This window comes from Opisthorchis viverrini (assembly GCF_000715545.1).
Source record: "Opisthorchis viverrini unplaced genomic scaffold opera_v5_101, whole genome shotgun sequence".
NCBI classification, from domain to species: Eukaryota; Metazoa; Platyhelminthes; class Trematoda; order Opisthorchiida; family Opisthorchiidae; genus Opisthorchis; species Opisthorchis viverrini.
The window spans coordinates 846763-864829 of NW_008751757.1; the positions used below are offsets into that span (position 1 = coordinate 846763).

The 18067-nt window shown below is 45.4% G+C and overlaps 1 protein-coding gene across 1 annotated transcript in view; it reads left to right on the forward strand.

The window, feature by feature from the left end:
• Positions 1 to 6987: 6987 nt before the first annotated feature.
• Positions 6988 to 18067, forward strand: part of T265_13764 (hypothetical protein) — a gene marked incomplete at both ends in the record, with an annotated part of 14317 nt that continues 3237 nt past the window's right edge. The window contains 6 exon segments of the mRNA XM_009170421.1: positions 6988 to 7028; positions 7249 to 7411; positions 9295 to 9472; positions 10739 to 10905; positions 14771 to 14937; positions 15351 to 15465. Coding sequence (XP_009168685.1) covers positions 6988 to 7028; positions 7249 to 7411; positions 9295 to 9472; positions 10739 to 10905; positions 14771 to 14937; positions 15351 to 15465 — 831 coding nt within the window.

Here is an 18067-nt window from a genome sequence, read left to right on the forward strand (position 1 = left end):
CCCTGAGATGCCGGAAAGGCCACATCTTTCCCGGCTTACATCAAGGTGTAGGATGAAATGCGGTCGATGTTTGGAGCCACTGACTCAAAGGTGACCAGAGAATGCTAAAGGCTGAACAACGTCACAACGTTACGTCACTTTGAGAACTCTGAAACCCTCAGCCCAACTAAGATCAAACCAAAATCTGACCTACTAAAGATTAGGGGGAAACTTCCTGCCCACCCCGAACTCTATCAACCTCCATGAACCAAAGGCCTTTTTCCGACACTACATTGTGGAGTACTGGTGCTATTTATGCTACGTTCATGTTTGCAACGTGAAACTCTACCTACCCACATCGTTTCTACTTCAATAAAAACAGTTTTCAAACATCCGTTAGACACATATCTGGAAGCGTTGCGCTGCAGTATTGGACAACTCAATGGAAGACATTTGAAACCACGGACAAAGCATATTGAAATGTTGAAATGATATTTCTACGTCCTCGTATATCTTGGGTGGTAGGAGGATGCGGGGCGTTCGTGCTGCGGCCCGGTACTTTCGACAGTGTTATCTGGTGTCGAAATAATTACAGAGCCACCGCAATGGATGTGTCTACTGAAAGTCATCTGTGGCTTCTGAAATCGATGCTGGTGGAAACTCGTTAAGTCTGCAGACCCCACTCTGCTTCGTTGCTGAATTTCATGTTCCTCTATTCTCAGTGGTAAGCAGTGTACTCTCTCAGTAATCCCAGACATTCATCATGGACATGGCTTGCTTCAGTCAAGACTGTCGCTCCGACTTCCAGTATCTCCAGTAATGACGCGGAAACGTTTGTTCTTCCTCACACCTACCTTCTCTGATACAGTGTTCTCGAATGAATACACGTGTTTTTTGGCCAAACGGTTCAGTTATCAACGTTCTTCGTTATCAACGTTTTTCTTGCTCTGCGCAACAATCTCCACATGAAATGTACCAAATTGGACTGACAGAACGTGGGACTCACTTCCTTTGGGCGGTGCAGTTTCATTGCCTCATCATTATCATCGTCATCGACAGCATAACATCAGTGTTCAACACCGATGCTTCACTGCTGTATAACGACGATTTACTTGAAAGCCTTATTATAAAGAAAAGAGTAAAGATGGACGGGAAAGACACTTGGTGCTAGATTACCACAATAATTCTGAGGTGCCTATACCTCCAGACGCTCACTCAGGCAGTCTGGATAGAAAATGGCAACAAGAACGCCACTGACATTGGCTGGCAGCCACATCTTGTAATGTCTCCAACCAGGTACAGTGAGAATCGCGCGGTCTCGATCCCGACAGGTGTGTAGCACCCAAGCGTTTCGTGATCTCTTTCATACTCCTCTGCCATGTCAAGGGTTGGCCACCTCTCTGTTCACGCTACTCTGAGTTGGGCATGGAAAACGACACTCTCTTCGGCAAACGATGGTTCGGCATACACAACACACGGCTTCTGGTGCTGGACACATTCTTCAATAAAAGTACACGTTACAAAACCGAAAATGCGCTTTTCAACTGCCTCGTTACGGATTCGCCGACACCAACCCACACGAGCCATGGTTCTCAGACGACTGTCGAACACCTGAAGACGTCTCAGGTCCGCTGCTCGAATAGGCCAAATCTCACAGCCATACAACAAAACAGCCCGTACTGTAGCTTGATGCACATGTCCCTTGAGATTCATGGGCAAACCACTCTGACGCCATAGGTGTGTCAAATAAGCAAACGCGGTCCAAAACTTGCAGATTCGTGCAATGATCTCATCTGTCACACTACAATCAGATACGTAAAACGCTCCACAACTCCAAGTAAATCTCCCTGGATTGTAAGTGGCGTGTTCATTGCTTGTTCACCTTTAAAGACATATTCGGTTTAAAAAACTCACTAATATCGCAGAATGAAGCTGTATATTCTCTCCACGAGATATTCAAATCCGAGTGGCTCTTTAGTTGTTTGTGCCATCAAACCATACCGTCCAACATAATCCTCAAATAGTGCATTCCGGGGTAAAAAATATGTAACTAAGTTTTCATGGAGGAGAATATTCAAAAGGTTGCTGAAAACGCTTTGGAAGCCCACGACCGGTTTCACCCTTCTTGGAGCTCATCAGGTAGGCACAGTCAACCTGATGCTTTACTGGAACCCAAATTGAACTGCCTTCCACAAAGACATTCATTTGTGTGTCAATGTAGTTCCCATGGAGGCATCAACTCAATTAATGCAATTTGGGTTGGCAGAAACTCGGGGACCGCCCCTATCTGATGAGCCTCGGACTGACGAGGAGTTTTCAGCAATCTTATAAGTAATGTGTTACATATGGAAAACAATGTGTTGCGATCCTTCAAACGCTCCACAACTCCAAGTAAATCGAGACCTAATGCAGCACATTCAGTTGAAGCTGGCCGTCATGTACGACAGATTCAACTAGATTCGGTGTATTCCTCTGTCAAAACCGAATTTGTGTGCAAATGAGAATATCTGGTGCAACGAAGCTTTTTCCAGACTGAATAAGTTCTAGTGGAAGTCTGAAGACTCTGTGTTGAAACAAGGATGAAAAGTTCGGGGAAATGGATTAGCCCTAACAGTGTATGTTCTAGGGTAGCAAAGTGACTGGTTTGCAAAGCCGCGAGTGCTACTCAGCAATTCGTTAACCCACGACCGGTTTCGCCCTTTTTGGGGCTCATCAGGTACTCGCAATCCCCGGGCTTCCGTCAACCTTATGTTCTACTTGAAACCAAATTGCACGAAATTAGCGAATATGCACGATATGTCGGATATCGTAGCGACGGAACAATGGGATAGCCTGGTGCAGCACATTCAGTTGCCTGGAAACATCACAAAAGAGAGATTCAGCTGGGTTCCCGGTGAGTCTCTCGCAAAACCAAATTAGTTTTCAAATAAGTGTATATTCGCTAAATTCCAAGGTACTTGCTTAGAAAACAGCAAACTGCAGAATAAGAAGCCATCAGGGGACAAAATCATGCAAAGTAAGCCTTGAAAAATGCAATATGGCCATAAAAATGCGAAAGACTTGGGAAGATACAAAGGTGCAAAAGAAAACTTGGATGAAGACCTTGGATCAATTCCGGAAAATTTACAAAAGTGCAACCTGGAGAAGGCTGTTTCTCAGGTGAAAGTGCTGGTGACATCCTAACGTTCAGAAACTAAGCCGTTAAACAGGCTGCTCTCCGCAGCAGGTGGTTATATCATCGAGATTATTCACAAAACGGAACGCAGGAGTGGAACAAACATTGGCTGCGCTGGTACATGAAGAATCGCCATTATGGATGGAATCGCAATAGCGTTTCAAGCTTTGTTTTGATCCACTGCTGACGGACACCATAGTCTCAAGCACTCATCACATTGATGGGCGAGGAATGACAAAACAGCTGTTACTTTACAGGGAGAGGGTGATAGTAAGCAGTGAACCCATAGAATACTGTTTGCTGTGTTTTGGAACATGCCCTTGCTTCTTGTGAGTGATTTTTGCAACGATTTTGTACAAAAAGTGCTCTCCTGGTGGTCATTGAGCCGTTCTCTGGGTCGGGCAGTCTTGTTACAAGCGACTGAGCACAAATCAAATTGAAAGCGCGAAGCACGATTGTGGCACATCAGAGTGCTTTAATTTTGATGGCTACCCGCGTGGAGTGATCATATCCCAACTAAGTTTGATGCTTTCCATGTTGAGGTGTTCAAAATGTCGAACGTTTACAAACAAAGACAACGTAGATGAAGCCATGAGGTTCGCATTACCTGTGCAGTTGCGATGGAGAGCAGAACATGAAAAGATGATATCCCTGATGGATACCAGATCCTCACAGCGCAAACGAAGCCGCGTCCTCTTGAGAAGATCCGCCTACTGGGTGAAAGATACCCCAAAGCAAGCTATCATATAAGTACTCCGGGGTGTTTCACCGATGGGACTACACTTACGAGGCAATAAAAGGGTTAAATCAACGATAAGTGACCCACTGCTCATCAGCTCAAACCTGTCCAGATTCCGGGCCCAGAAACTGTTAAGCCAAATGATTTGGCTACCCCGGAGGAGCAGCTTCTGTGAACCTGCGTCACCTGTGGCGCAGGCGTGACATCAGCCGCTCTGTCGAGGGCCGAGTTTACAATGCTGTGGTGCGCACCATATTACTATATGGATCAGAAACCTGGCCACTGCGCGCTGAGAATATCAATGGACTTTCAGTGTTTGACCATCGAGGTCTTCGGAGCATTGCCCGAATTTGGTGGGAACAACGGATCAGTAATGCTGAAGTTCGTCGAATGGTATTCGGAAAAATAACTTAACCCCGATAAACTGATTGCCCTGCATAGGTTCCACTGGCTTGGTCACGTGCTGCGTGTGTCAGTTGACCGACTTCCTCAAAGGGTTCTTTTCATACAACCACGTGAAGGGTGGAAGTGAGCCAAAGGAGGTCAAACGATGACTTGGTAGCGAAGTATAAAAGCCATTATACCAGCAAACTCAGCTGCGCTGGTCATTGCCGTCTTCCTGGATGGGGACCCCGAGACGGGCCACATCAATGGTTGGAGACATTGTCAGACGTGGCCCAGTCACGCCCTCAATGATGCTCATACATCCAAGCTTCTACCTTCAAAGCAAAGCTCCCTTCCCAATCTTCCAGCTTAACAGTCCACTGACAGTGCCGTATTTACGCACTAATTTATCAGCTCTCGCCTCCAGTGCGCAGCTACCTACCCCACCTCCCCAAATCATCGGTGAACGAATGTGTGGCAGCTACAACCACTGTACGACAAGTACGCGGTTATAACAGCTGACAGTATTAATGATGACCTGTTAAAAATAGTTTTGAGTTTCCATTTATATTACTCGGATCTTTTTCATCCACGGCAGTACAACTTCCGTCATTTCTAATGAGATGCCCAAAAGAGACGCAAATCCTCGAGTAAAGGGGGCTTGAATCAGCCGATAATGACCTACATTAGGATTGTCTTTACCCATGCAGTTCTGCCGGTTACTTCTATTCAAAAGGAAATATCTTGGTTGGCGCTGGTTTCCTTTTAAACTGCTTCGCTGCGCTATTGTGAGCGGCAATTTCAACGGGTCACTTTCCTCTTAACAAGGAAACGTGAACCTTACAAAGAAACTTGTTCAGAAAAGGTTTTTAGAAGCGTTATTTTATCACAGCTATCGGAGTTTTGGGGTCCGGGTACAGGCGTCCTTCAGGCCTCTTATCCTGGTTTCGAAGGCGCATTGGACATGCACCAAAGTCCTTCTTGAATCAGTGCACTGTCCTTGATGCGCCCCAGATGAAGAAATCGATATCATGTATTTTCCCAAAGCAATTATCATGTATCCATCCAAACCCCGTGGCATAGCACTCCGAGGGTTGTGGTTGAAACTAGAGTGTATAATTTTTTTGTGACACGCACTACTCATATGGTCGCTGAAAACTCCCTTCTTGGGGCTCATCAGGGTTTCTTGTTGAAAATGAGGGCGTTTCGCCATTGGGCTGATGAAAACTCACGGACTACGTCTATCTGATGATGCCGAAAGGGCTGGACCGGTAGTATTCAGTGGAACAGCTTATGGCTACGTTGTTTGTTGAGAGTTCCACTTTGGTGTCACTTGAAACGTGAGGAAGCTTCTGTAGGACACTTCCAGTTGTGGAATATCATAAAACTGAGGTTCATCTGGGATCCATTTGCCCTTCTTTAAGCATCACGTCCACTTGTAAATGAGCGGTTTTCACCAAAGGAGAATGTGTCATAATTTGTCAGAAGAAAGTGGAATACACTCATTTGCAATTGGACTTGGTTTTGCGAGAGACTCACATGGAACCCAGCTGAATCGCTCGTTTGTGATGTTTCTGAAGAAAGTTCATCCCACCAAGAAACAAGGGTAGAAGAATACAACTGATCATAACAAAAGCGACGAACGTTTGTCATCCCAGTCCTCCTAAAGGGGGAGGAGTCGGGTAAAAAATGATGGGGTTTCTTAAGGATAAATCATTTCGGAGGTGCACCCAATAGTTTGTATTGCAGTAGGATTGAAAGGGGAACGAATTATGGGCCTCTTTCAGCGGATCGTTCCTGACTCTTGGCTTTTCACTGTTGAGGTTTGAAGGAATCTGTCTTCAACGTTACGTATTTTCCAATTAACACAGCATTTATGACCGGAGGGCGGAATCTAGGCTATGATGATTACCCCAGCATTTGCGAACGAGTGTAATGAATGAATGAATGCAAACACGGTCGGTCTGAAGTCATTAAGTCGGGTGATCCTCATTAGGGCATCCACTTTGAAGAAAAGTCCCTATTCCGCATTCATGGTTTCCAGCGCTTCTGCGGGGGGTTATGCGTTCCTGAGGATACATCAATCAGGAAAAAGCGGCGCAGGATGACGCGATTTGCACGTTTGTGGTTGGCAACATCTTTTGTGAGGGAAATTAGTTTGCCAACCATCCAGGTGATGAGAAATTTCCCGTAACCGTGTGTTTTTATTCCCACGGTGAACTTGTGGAAACTCCAAATGCTACTACAGTACGAGAAACAGGAAAAGAAAAGCACCAGATAACAACAGCTTTCTCCTAAATGAAACTACTCGCAAGGTTGCTGAAAACTCTTCGATAGCCCACTACCGGTTTTGCTCTTCTTGGGGCTCCTCAGGTTGACGCAGTCCCCGAGTTTCCGTCAACCTTATGTTGTACTTTGTGAAAATATGCTGCGATATCTCGAATATCGTGCCAACTGAATCATGAGGCGGCTTGTGTGCATCGCATTCAGTTGTAGAATATCATAAACGAGAGATTCAGTTGAGTCTCCAGTGAAAACCAAATTTATTTGCAAATGAGTCTATTTCTCGAAAGCAGCTCTATCCAGTTGAAACCTCCGGACTTATTACTTTTCAGCACGTATAAAATGTCAGAGAATCCATCAAACACAGTCGTCACAAGATGCGAAGATCCCGTTTTACCAGTTCGTACATGCTCGGGATTGAGATTTGATGGACTCATTCACGGTTTCGAAGAGATTGACGAGAAATCGGTAAGTCTTTTGTACCCGATATTGAGCATGTAACGCTTTAGCGACAATTTCTGCTACAAAAGTTGTCGGAACCGCCCGATGGGCTCTCAAAAGAAATTGACCTGATTGCTGCTGAAACATATGGACAGGTAGGTAGATTTTGAGCATTTTGGGGAAGTTTATTCTGTCAGTATGTTCCTTCCATGCAATCGGATTTTGTGAAACGCCTACGCGAACTCAGAGCCACGGAAGAAACGCTCACAGACTTGAAACCAACCAATGGGATTGAAGCTGTCATTTACTTTGCGCTATGTAGAAATCAAGGTGTCTGTGGCTACATGATATTCCAACAAAAACATGAAGCAAGTTCTTCATATGATCTGGAACCAACAACAAATGCTGAGGTGAGCATTTATGTGACACCATTTTTCATGTCATTACGAGCGTTTTCGCTAATCATTTGAACTACTCACAAAGTAAAAGTAGTTTGGCTGTGCAACGGGCTTGACCAGAACATCAGGGAAAAAACCGTAAGAGCAAATTGGGGACTGGGCCTACCTGGTTCGCCCAGAGAACTGTGAGCAAAAAGTTGGGATGACAAGAGCTTTCATTAGTATCATGAGTAGTGATATGTGGTCAAATATTTTGGGAGGCGAGCAAAGTTTAGCCAAGCAGAAGTTGATACGGAACACCCATTTATCAAGATGACGTCTACTAACATCTGATGCCTCTTCGACCCGATCAAGAGCTTACAAACTGTTTGGAAGACTTTAATGCGTGCTTAAGTCATCCACACGCAACCCTTGAGACTAGTAACTGTATCACTGCCAGGGTTAGTTCTCATGTCTGAAGAGATCGATTCACGTTGTCTGTCGTTGGTAGTGTCCAGAAGACTGAGGAAATGTCCCACTCTGATCAGACGTCTAAAGTATTCTTGCTCTGATTGTAAGACATCGATGGACTTTGGATCTGACCCGAAAAATCAACAAATTTCCTCCAAAAACGTTTGCCTGTTTGGCACCACTAATATGATAAATCTAGATCACTCCCATGGAACTGATCAGAATGCGAGGATTTGTATAGCGGGTTTTTTCAGTAGAAAGATGTACGATCTCAAAAGTTTTCTTATATCGGTACCTTATCCATGTCATGCAGCAATGACAGAAAGGTCCTACTGAGCGTGAATTGCTTATTCAGCCTGTCGAGATGAGGGGAATAATATCGGTAGCGCAGGTGCTGGCGTGCACTGTTAATGCTCTGGTGTAAACTTAGTCAACTAGTTAGATTGATTATTAGCAGGTAACAAGCATTAACGAATGCCTGTTTTACCAGAATGATAATGAATACGATAGTTAGGTGCACTCGATTAAAGTAGATACAATGTGAAAGTTGAATACGCTAAAAAGTGGCGTATTGTTTGAGGACAACCGTTGAGAGTTCCTGAGTAAGATTCCGAACGTGGGACGTGTCTTCTCATGAGTATAGCTGCTACAATGGTTCGTATTTGTCTGTGGCGTGCGTGCGTGCGTGCGTGTGGTGGACTAAGTTGCATGGCTGTCTATAGTGTGCAATGTGAAGAGAGGGGTGTCCATTCTTGGTTTGATAATCGCACGAACATGAATACAACTTGACCTGATGTGGTTGAAGGTCGTGGAGCCTGGCGCATGATGGTAGCCGCGTAAACAAAAATGGATGGGGAATTTTAGTATACCTGTTGTCGGTTGAGGTTGCAATTAGGACAGGAATTGTTAGATTGTTTGTGACGCATGGTTTTGTAAGTGACCGTCACAGGCCTACGCTTGTAATGATCGTTAGTTAGACTGAATTTCCAGACCCTACGCCCACGCTGGGGTGAAACAGGTGTGAGTCAATCCTCCGTTGCCATATCATGACGCGAGGAGTAGAGACAGATCTTACACCATCCGAGAGTCTGTCCTGTGGAGCTCGCTACAATGTCTGAATTCGCCAGACTACACGTCTTGTGTCCAAAATTAGAGCGACCAGACTGCTGCTGAAAAAGTATGAATGAATGCCACCACCAGATTTCGGCGTCGCCATACAGCTGTTGCTCGGGTTCGTGTACGGGGTGAAGTTTACTTGCTCAGGCACTACATTCATTTCAGGAACATTAAAAACCGTAGAGGAGTGCTCCGATGATTCTCCTGTATTAAAAACCCCATAAGTAGACCTTCGAGCACGAATTGGAGACCCCTAACGTCGGTGGAATCCCCCACGAAGAGTTTTCATTCCTAGAGCCGTTCTTCCACTGTTTCTGGGTCGTTTTGAGCCATGTTTAGACAACCCATCTGCTTCATCATCAACCTATGCCCCGAGAAGGCCCGAATGGTTAGAGTGCCAGTTCACTGACCGGAAGGTCCGTGGTTCGAACCCGACCTCTGCCTCTCGACTTCCCCTGTCTAGGCCTGGACGGTCTGGCAGTGTCCCAGCCCTCGCGTCTCCTTCGTGTGCCATGGCAGCTAAGCACTGAAAGGGTGCTACGGCTTAGTGCTTTTTATGCCGCTTTGGATGACATTTAAAACCCTAAATCACTGGACGAGTGCACTTTGCTGGGGATTTCTCCACCAGCAAGTACGAATACGCTTCAGTGGATGGTTACGAGTATCGACTTGCTTAGACGCAGTTCGCTCAGCGAGTTCTGAAATTACCGTTAAAAGTCCCTTTTTGCGCCTTCAGTTATGGAATGACATTTGTGTTCCTCATCAGTAGTAGGTAGAGATTAACATCTATGTTGTTGATCTGTTCGCCGAGCCTGGCAGTTGATTCGCAAACGTTTCGTCACCAGCTATTATAAAAGCACTCATGTGCGGCCCAAACCATGGGAGGTGAAACGGTTGTAAGACACCGAAAACCTATACGAAGGGACAGATTACTCTACCTTAGAGGGGATCCCACTCTAAGTGGTTACTCTGGTCTCTCCATGGGAGTGGCTTCCTTCTGGGGGGTCTCTTCTTTAAGAGTGAATAATCGTGCTTACCATCCCTCCCTAATTAGGAGTAAACTTATCGACAACACGACTAACTGGTCCGAAAACCTCAGCAGCCAACAGCCATGCCAGTATGTGCGGAGACCGAACTGTATTGAATTGTCAGCTCCAGTTTCATATTAGCTTCTGACTACTCACAAGTAGTCAGAAGTATAACAAGTTCCCTCTTGCAAACCAATTTGGTTTTACGGGTGACTCACCTGGAACATAGCTGAATTTCTCGTTTATGATGTGTTTAAGTATACTTTTTTAAGTAGATTCACAAACAATAGGTTCAGCTTGGTTCCAGGTGATTGTTCACTTTATAGTTTCACAACACAAGTGTTACTTCAAAGCTAAACAGTTTATAAAGTTTCAAGGTGATCCTTAGAAAAAAATGTTCATAGCCCCGTGTAAAGCCCTGATTATGTTTCTAGCTGCCTGAATCAATGAGGAATATTTGTCACTGACTTAATTGTCCATATCCGCTAGTGGAAAACTCGTAGGTGAACTAATCTTGCCCCACTTGCTAGTGGGGCGCATTCTGGGCTGCGACGCTTTGTCCTCAATCGTAAAAATCACCAGCTAAAGGTTCTCTTTTTTTCGCCTCAATACCCTATTCAGTTGTCAGAAATATCGTCAGATGCATGTGGTTTTATCTTCAGACCTATTGAATTCATGAGTCACAGGTCAGTTCATTTTTCCGAAGTGTCAAAACGCACTCGAACCCTGTTGTTTCCATTTATAGCCTGGACGACCCTACTATATTTTTGGCACACACGGAGTTCTTTGTTGCGACCACGAATCACAAAGGCACATCCAGTTGATCGACTGGTACAGGGAAGCCATCCTTTGTTACAGGCTTCAACAACAACGGGTGTTCAGAGGAGCATCGATCTGGTCAGCATTTGCACGGTAAGCTGATTAGGCCAAGTGGATTTTGCCAGACGCCATTCAAATCTTAAAAGTACATGTACTCTGTCATTTGGAGAACTTTTCTGAAACCATACACGCTCCGTTCAGAAAGGGAATAACGAGTAACATGAGCGTTCTTACTGATGAGGCATCACACAAGGCATCTGACAGGAGCAGCTCACCTGAATTGAAGGACGGGTGGCGCTGTAGCCCCCTTGTGTATGCTCTGTTGATCAGCAATCCGTGATTGAACAGTGCAGTGCTCAAATCGTATTCAGAATGCTGTGTGTTCCCATCTTACGGCAGCAAAGCATTAGTTTCGAACACTGATGTCATGCTGTCAAGGATGATGATATTGATGATGATGATTCGGATGATGATGATGATGATGATGATGATGATGATGACGGTGATCATGATGATGGGTTCACATCTTCCTAGAGGTTTGGGAACTACACATCATACATCATCCTTAAAATAGATGCCTTTCGGTTTTATAGCGTAGATTAACCCTACTCACAGGATAGAATCCCGGCGTGCCAAATAATGCGTTTAGAACGTCAGAGTTGGATGTTCGTAACCTGAGTCATGTCCAGTCACTTCTGCTGCCAAGTGCCGGAAAAAGATCAGCCGATAGAGAAGACAACAGCTTTATTGCAAACAAGTGAGCGCGTGAGCGTGAACGCGAAAGTACAACTGTTCCGAGCTGTTTTATTGGAGGGACACTGTGTGATTTTGGTCCCACGCTGTCTTGCGCTGTCCGCCAGTGGCACGCTTCATATTGAGCGGGCGCTATCTCGTCCGGTTAGCATCTGGTGCAGTTGATTTCTGGCATTCAGCGGTTGCTTCCAGGAATCTGACCTCCCTGACAAAAGCGAGCCTTTAGGTTTCTGTAAACGTACTAGGGAATATCAAACATGCCTCAAAAACATCTCGTTTACTCGGAACCACGCGGTCAATTTCCCCTTTTTCTTTCCGGAAACGGTCCAGACAAGGGCAATCGGTAATAATCCACATGCCAGATAAAGTCCTACAAAAAAATACTAAACCGAACAAAGCAAATGAAAGTGGACACATTGTACTACTCGCGTTCATGTTGTAGGGTTCTCTAGAATAGAGTGAGAAAAAGGCCCTAACTTGTTGCCGCGACATCACGAAGAAAAAACCGCTTGGTTGTAAACGAGACAGTACTTTCATGCACCGTGATACTGCGAACTCCGCATTGATTTCTGCCGCGGTTAGCCGATGTTTTTAGTTTCCCTAACGTACAACAGCTTTCGCATTTCGTGGGCTGGTCGTCATATCAGCTCTTCCCAACTCGACCGCAGCAGCTTCAAATTCATCTTTAAGAAGAGCATGGCTTTCTGTCGTCAGTGAAGACAAAACCATCCTATACGATGTCAGGGAACTGGCAGTTTTGTTGTAGAATAAACAATCCTAGAATTTCAAAACCACCGCTACGAGGAAAAAGCGCTCAGCTGTAGTACCCTTTCGGCGCCTAGCTGCCGTGCCACCCGAAGGAACAACACCGATAATCTCCCTGCCTTACACCTCTACGGCAATGGACCTTTGAATCTGGGTAAACTGCTACAGCTTTCTCCTAAAAGTGTGCGAACCAAGAGTAACGGTGCTCAAAATAGCTCAGCAGATCTGAAAATTGTGTCATGCGAAACGCTTCCACGATGTCAACAAAGGGCAGGCTGAGGTTAGAAGTAGTCGCTGAGGGGTGGCGACGCGAGGCAGCTTACAAACAACCGTCTTGATGTAGGTAATGTATGCAAGCACTTGTTGACGGTTGAGTATCACAGGTATATGAATACAGATGTTTGTAAGTTTGGTGGTCAGGAACTTATTTGGCTGTTGGTAGTTATTTGGGAATTTCGATCAGCACCTCATCCTGTATGTGAAGCCAACCTGTGCTGAGGAGCACCACACAGCTACCTCATCTTTATTGGAAATCTTACGAAATTTCGGAGAGCTTGAAACTGGCGAAGAATGAGCTGCGCTATATCTTGCCCAAGTGCGAGTTATTCACACTGCTATTCAGCCGCTCATGGCCAAACGGTCAAGATTTCATACATGTAGCCGGGGTGCTGTGAGTTCAGGACTCTCTGGAGTTTGGTGCAGTGCGCACTACTGATGGCTCCCACCGAGGATGAAACGGCTGTACGATGTCTCTCGACTTTTCGGCATAGATTGGCTTCATTGACAAGTGGTTCCGGTCGCCGAAGGTATGGAAAACGATGCAGTCACAATCGTGTACTGGAGACCACAGTTCTGTTTGTCTGATAAATCAGGGATTGAGAAACTTACGCACTCAAGGCAGTAGCTCTGATGCAGAACAGTCGTTGAATGATATATACGGCCCCATTGGTCACGCTCACTGACCATTGGTTCACCTCATTCCGGGTACCCCTCGGGGAGGTTGATGGTTGCCAAAGGGAGCGAGGGCTTTCATGTTTTGCTGTCCAGTGACAGATGAACACGCTGAGTCGTTTCCACCCAGTGCACGGTGGCGAAAGTACCTAACGAGGAAAGTGGCCCTCTGGCATACAAAGTACATAGCCTAACCAGCTTAACGCATGGAGTGGGAGCGAGGGAGGGCTAGTTTTTTCTGAAAACCATAGACAGGGTGCCTCTTCCTGCTGCCAGTTGGACAGAATACTGATAAAACAGGCAAACACCACTAATGTATCTTAACTGGGTAAGTTGGCGAAGATGAGCGAAGCGGACTAAACCTGGTCCATTGAATCGCACTCAGTTACTACAACTTTTGCGTCTCAGATACCTCAAGCAATCGCATCTGAACCGTCAGCCACCGGAGAAGTGAATGGCAAGTAGCCTGGCCTTTTAAGGTGCCTTACCAAGCCGAGCCATCGTATGCCTCCCTCGGAGGCACTACATACATCGGTCGATAGCGACCTTCTGACCACCATCTAATCGGACGCATTATAATGAGACATTAGAACTACAACACTTCTCTTGGAACAACGAGATTCTTGTTACTGGGGCGCCTAGGGATTTCTTGTTCATATCCGCATCACTCTCGTTCGAAAGTCGTCTTGTCCTGGCGCAACTATTCTGATGAATTCAGTTCAAGGGCAGGGGACCACTTGTCTGTGAGCTTCGCTCTTTTTAGAGCTCACCAGCAGGGCATACCCAACGGCCGCGCCTGGATTTGAACCCCGAACATTTGAAGTGCGAAGCGACCGTGTAACCACTACTCCACCAACGCACGTTGGATGAGTCTGAATTTTCACATCTGAACGGGCGAACGTGTTCACGTTTGAGTGATGGGGTTATTTCGATCTATTTCAACTGTAGTGGGGTTTTAGAAATGAAATGCTGGGTAAACTGGCCGGTTTAGATGGAGGGTTTGTGAGAAGAGCCGCAAAGGTGTCCGGGTAAAAGCAGTGGGACTGGTACCCCACGTTGAGAATTTAACCCATCATGTAGTGAGGGGGGATGTAGGGTTTCGTTCGGGGGAATTTCTCGTAACCCTTAGCTTAAAAGTCCGAATCACGAGGCGATGATCAATAGGGTTGTTTTGGGGGAAACTTTGTTGGGGTCCAGGACTTCATATTCTGGTCAGACTCGATGGCTCAGAGAGCAAAGAATAAAATTCTTGACGCTGCTATGCACCTTTAGCTGCGTCAGGTTCATGGCAAAGTTTTTTTGTTCCTTGACCGAAATGGATAATATGCCAGCAGTTCTTTGAAGTGTGAACCTTCCAGGATTGACCTTTTCTGATTCGTCCTTCATTGAAGGCAGTTGGTACAACCAATCCATAAAACATCGCTGTCTGGAGGAAAAATCTTGTTGCATCACACTACCTTAGCCGCGAATAGCACGTCCCTTCATGAAGGAAACTACTCACAAGGTTGCTGAAAACTCCTCGACAGCCCACGACCGGTTTCGCCCTTCTTGGGGCTCATCTGGTAGGCACAGTTCCCGAGTTTCCGTCAACCTTATGATCTACGTGAACCCAAATTGGACTGTTTTCGAGAAATACACTCATTTGCAAATCAATTAGTTTTTCACGAGAGACTCATAAACGAGAGATTCAGTTGAGTCTCTTGTGAAAACCAAAGTGATTTGCAACTGAGTGTATTTCTCAAAAGCACGTCCTTTCCTTCAGATCATTGGAGATTTACAGCAGTGAGGGTAGGCCCACTGTTTTTGTCAGACCTTTCTCTGCTGGTCTCCTCGGTATTGCTAAACTATAAGGAACTGAGTCCAGCCCCGTTAAGCAGGTTGGATCATTTCAGTACTAAGATCTTTCTTCGTTACAAAGCAAAAACTCAAGACTGAGGCCTTCAAGACTAGATTATCATATTCCTCTAGGCAAGTGTTGCTGGAAAGATTCGCGCATTGTCGAGATGTTGGAACCCTCGGAACGTGAAACTTCTAAGTCCCTCCCCCTTCTCCTTTTTGTTGTTTTAAAGCTGGAGAAAAGGCGTTCGGTGGTGTAAATTTCGAAGGAACAAAGCTCAGCTGGAAGACCGATCTCTACTGACCAACCCCCGTTACGTGTGTCTGCTCGACCGATTACACAGGTACGTGAGTAGGGAAAACTTCATACAACCTTTGAACTGTAAGATCTTGAAGTTTCTAAGTAGAACTCATAAGGTTCAACCCTACGCTGGCTCCGCAAAGTAAGAAGACCCTTCCCCCTAATTCCTTCCGTCATCCCCTGAAAGATGAACAGGACTATTTACCGTTTCGTCGACTTTGAAGATGATATTTCGACACATGTTCCTGTAAGATAACTCTTGGGGGAATTTTGATGGTGATGACCATTTGGGATCCTGTAGATGACACCGGCATCCTCACAAATGTAGAAGAGAGCTAACGTTTCTCATTCGTTGTGCTAAGTACATGTATACATATGGTACTTAAATACATACATAGTAACTCGAACAAGCACTTCTAAAGTTTTAGCAGTAATGTGTAGTAAAGAACAGTGATTGTTCACTCACCAGCAAAGAAAATGTTCAGCTAGTCAGGCTCTATACAATAGGCGAGTAAAAGATAAAGTATGTCTTAATTGGAAGCAGAGCGACTACACACTTTATGCTGGAATTTATAATGACAAATGCGGGGCGAGGATGACGTACGTAAAACATCTAATCGAGAGACGTACTAAATAAAATAAAGCAAACAGAAAATGGACGCAGCACCTAGCACCTGAAGGATTTGCTCCATTTCGTAAGCTCCTCAAGGAACCGTTCAGTGGGTAGCCATCGGGTACAGATGTACCTAGATGTTTAGACGTGATACCCTACCCATAAGGTTGCTGAAAACTTTTCGACAGCGCACTACTGTTTTTGCCCTTCTTGAGGCTAATCAGGTAGGCGCAGTCCCCAAGTTTCCTTCAACCCAACCTTATGAGTAGTGTATTACGTCTATACATGCAGCGCGATATATCGAATATCGTACCAACTGAACCATGAGGCTGTTAAAGCATACTCAATTGCTTAAGAACATCACAAACGAGAGATTCATTTGGCTTCCAGGCGAGTCTTCCCTATTTGTCGATACCTACCTGTTTCTTTGCTCCATCCACACCCACAGTTACAATCGATGTGACAAATTAGTTTAGACCTGACGAAGAGCTTTATCGAATTCATCCTTAGTGTTACTCAGGATATTCTTAAGCTGAATTTGCTGTACAAAAACAACCTGCTCCATGTTTTGTTGGGTACTGTATTTGATAGATAGTAGTAAATTGTCAACACGGAGCACACTGTTCACAAAGTTTCTGAAGACTTCTCGACAGCCCACAGCTTTCTTGAGGCTCACTAGGTAAGTGCAGTCCTCGAGATGGTTACCCTTATGTCCCACTCTAGACCAGTACCTAGTGGGCTTTCACGCGAAAGCTATCGGTTTTACTAAGCGGTTTAGTGACTGTTGTTGGAGACCTTTCAAGACTGTGCCTGTTTAATTAGCGCCAAAAAGGACGAAACCAATAGCAGACACTCAAAGAGTTTTCAAAACCTTACGACCTTCCTCTTAGATGACATACCAGGCATCTTTTTACACCCCAGGGACTGAGTATCTTTCTGAGTTCGTCGCACTTTAACGCCTCACTTAAGATAGTAGAATCCTTCTCTGCTTAATCTGAAGTGGCGGTGCAAGATTCCGGTAGATCAAGGTGTCATCTTTGGTGTTCTGCAAACGAATATGCGTCGCAAAGACTAGCTTCAGGGTTTGAGTGAGTATTAGGAGAACCAGCTCCGAACGTAACGGGACTATATAACAGCCAATGGAATAACCGTTTTCGTTGAGACAGATTTCATTGGTTGTTCTTCACTCGTCCTTGACAGATGAGTTGCATTCTTAGTATCACTTTTTTTGACCCGCTTGTACGCGACAGTGATCAATAGATCAGCTGGCTCGCACGTTCATTGATTTTTCTGGTTTGGGCAAGCGCACTAGGCTATCAGTTAGCTATCCAGACCGGTTTCACGGCAATAGGAAGGCATTAAGGAGACGGTGCTCCACAACATCCACATTTAGGTGGCTAAAATGATCAACTAATGGTGTGAAAGACTGAGCCAAATTTGGTCGGCCTCCCATGATAAGATCATCTTTTCAGCGTGGTTTTCACCTCCGCCAGCTGAACTTCATTTCATTCGGCAAACGAACTTGACAGATTCGATGGCGCGTAATGTGATCGCCTCCAGTGGGAAGCCTCGCCAAACTGGACCGCTCATACCGAAATTCTAAAGAACAGGTGTACAGAAACCGAATCGACAGTGGTCTCTCCAGAAGTGACTAAGTGTAGAATGAGTAAAGAACCGTTCCACCAGGAATCTTTTTCAATAGCCAGCACTGCGGGTGTGGAATATTTTTGTCAATTTACTAGACAGCAAAGGATGGCAAAAGAAGGGGTAACTAATTGCTCACCACTTCGTTCTTCCAGATAAGTGGGGTCCATCCTATTTTCCGGTCACAAGTAATTGTTCCGTAGTCTTCGATATTTGCCAGATCATCATCATCATCATCATCATCATCACCATCATTGTCAGCTGTAATAACCACTTACTCGTCGTACAGTGGTTGTAGCTGCCGCAGTTTCGTTCACCGATGATTTGGGGCGGAGGGGGGGGGGAGGTAGCTACGCATTTCAGGCGGGGGGTGGTAAATTTGGGCATAAAAC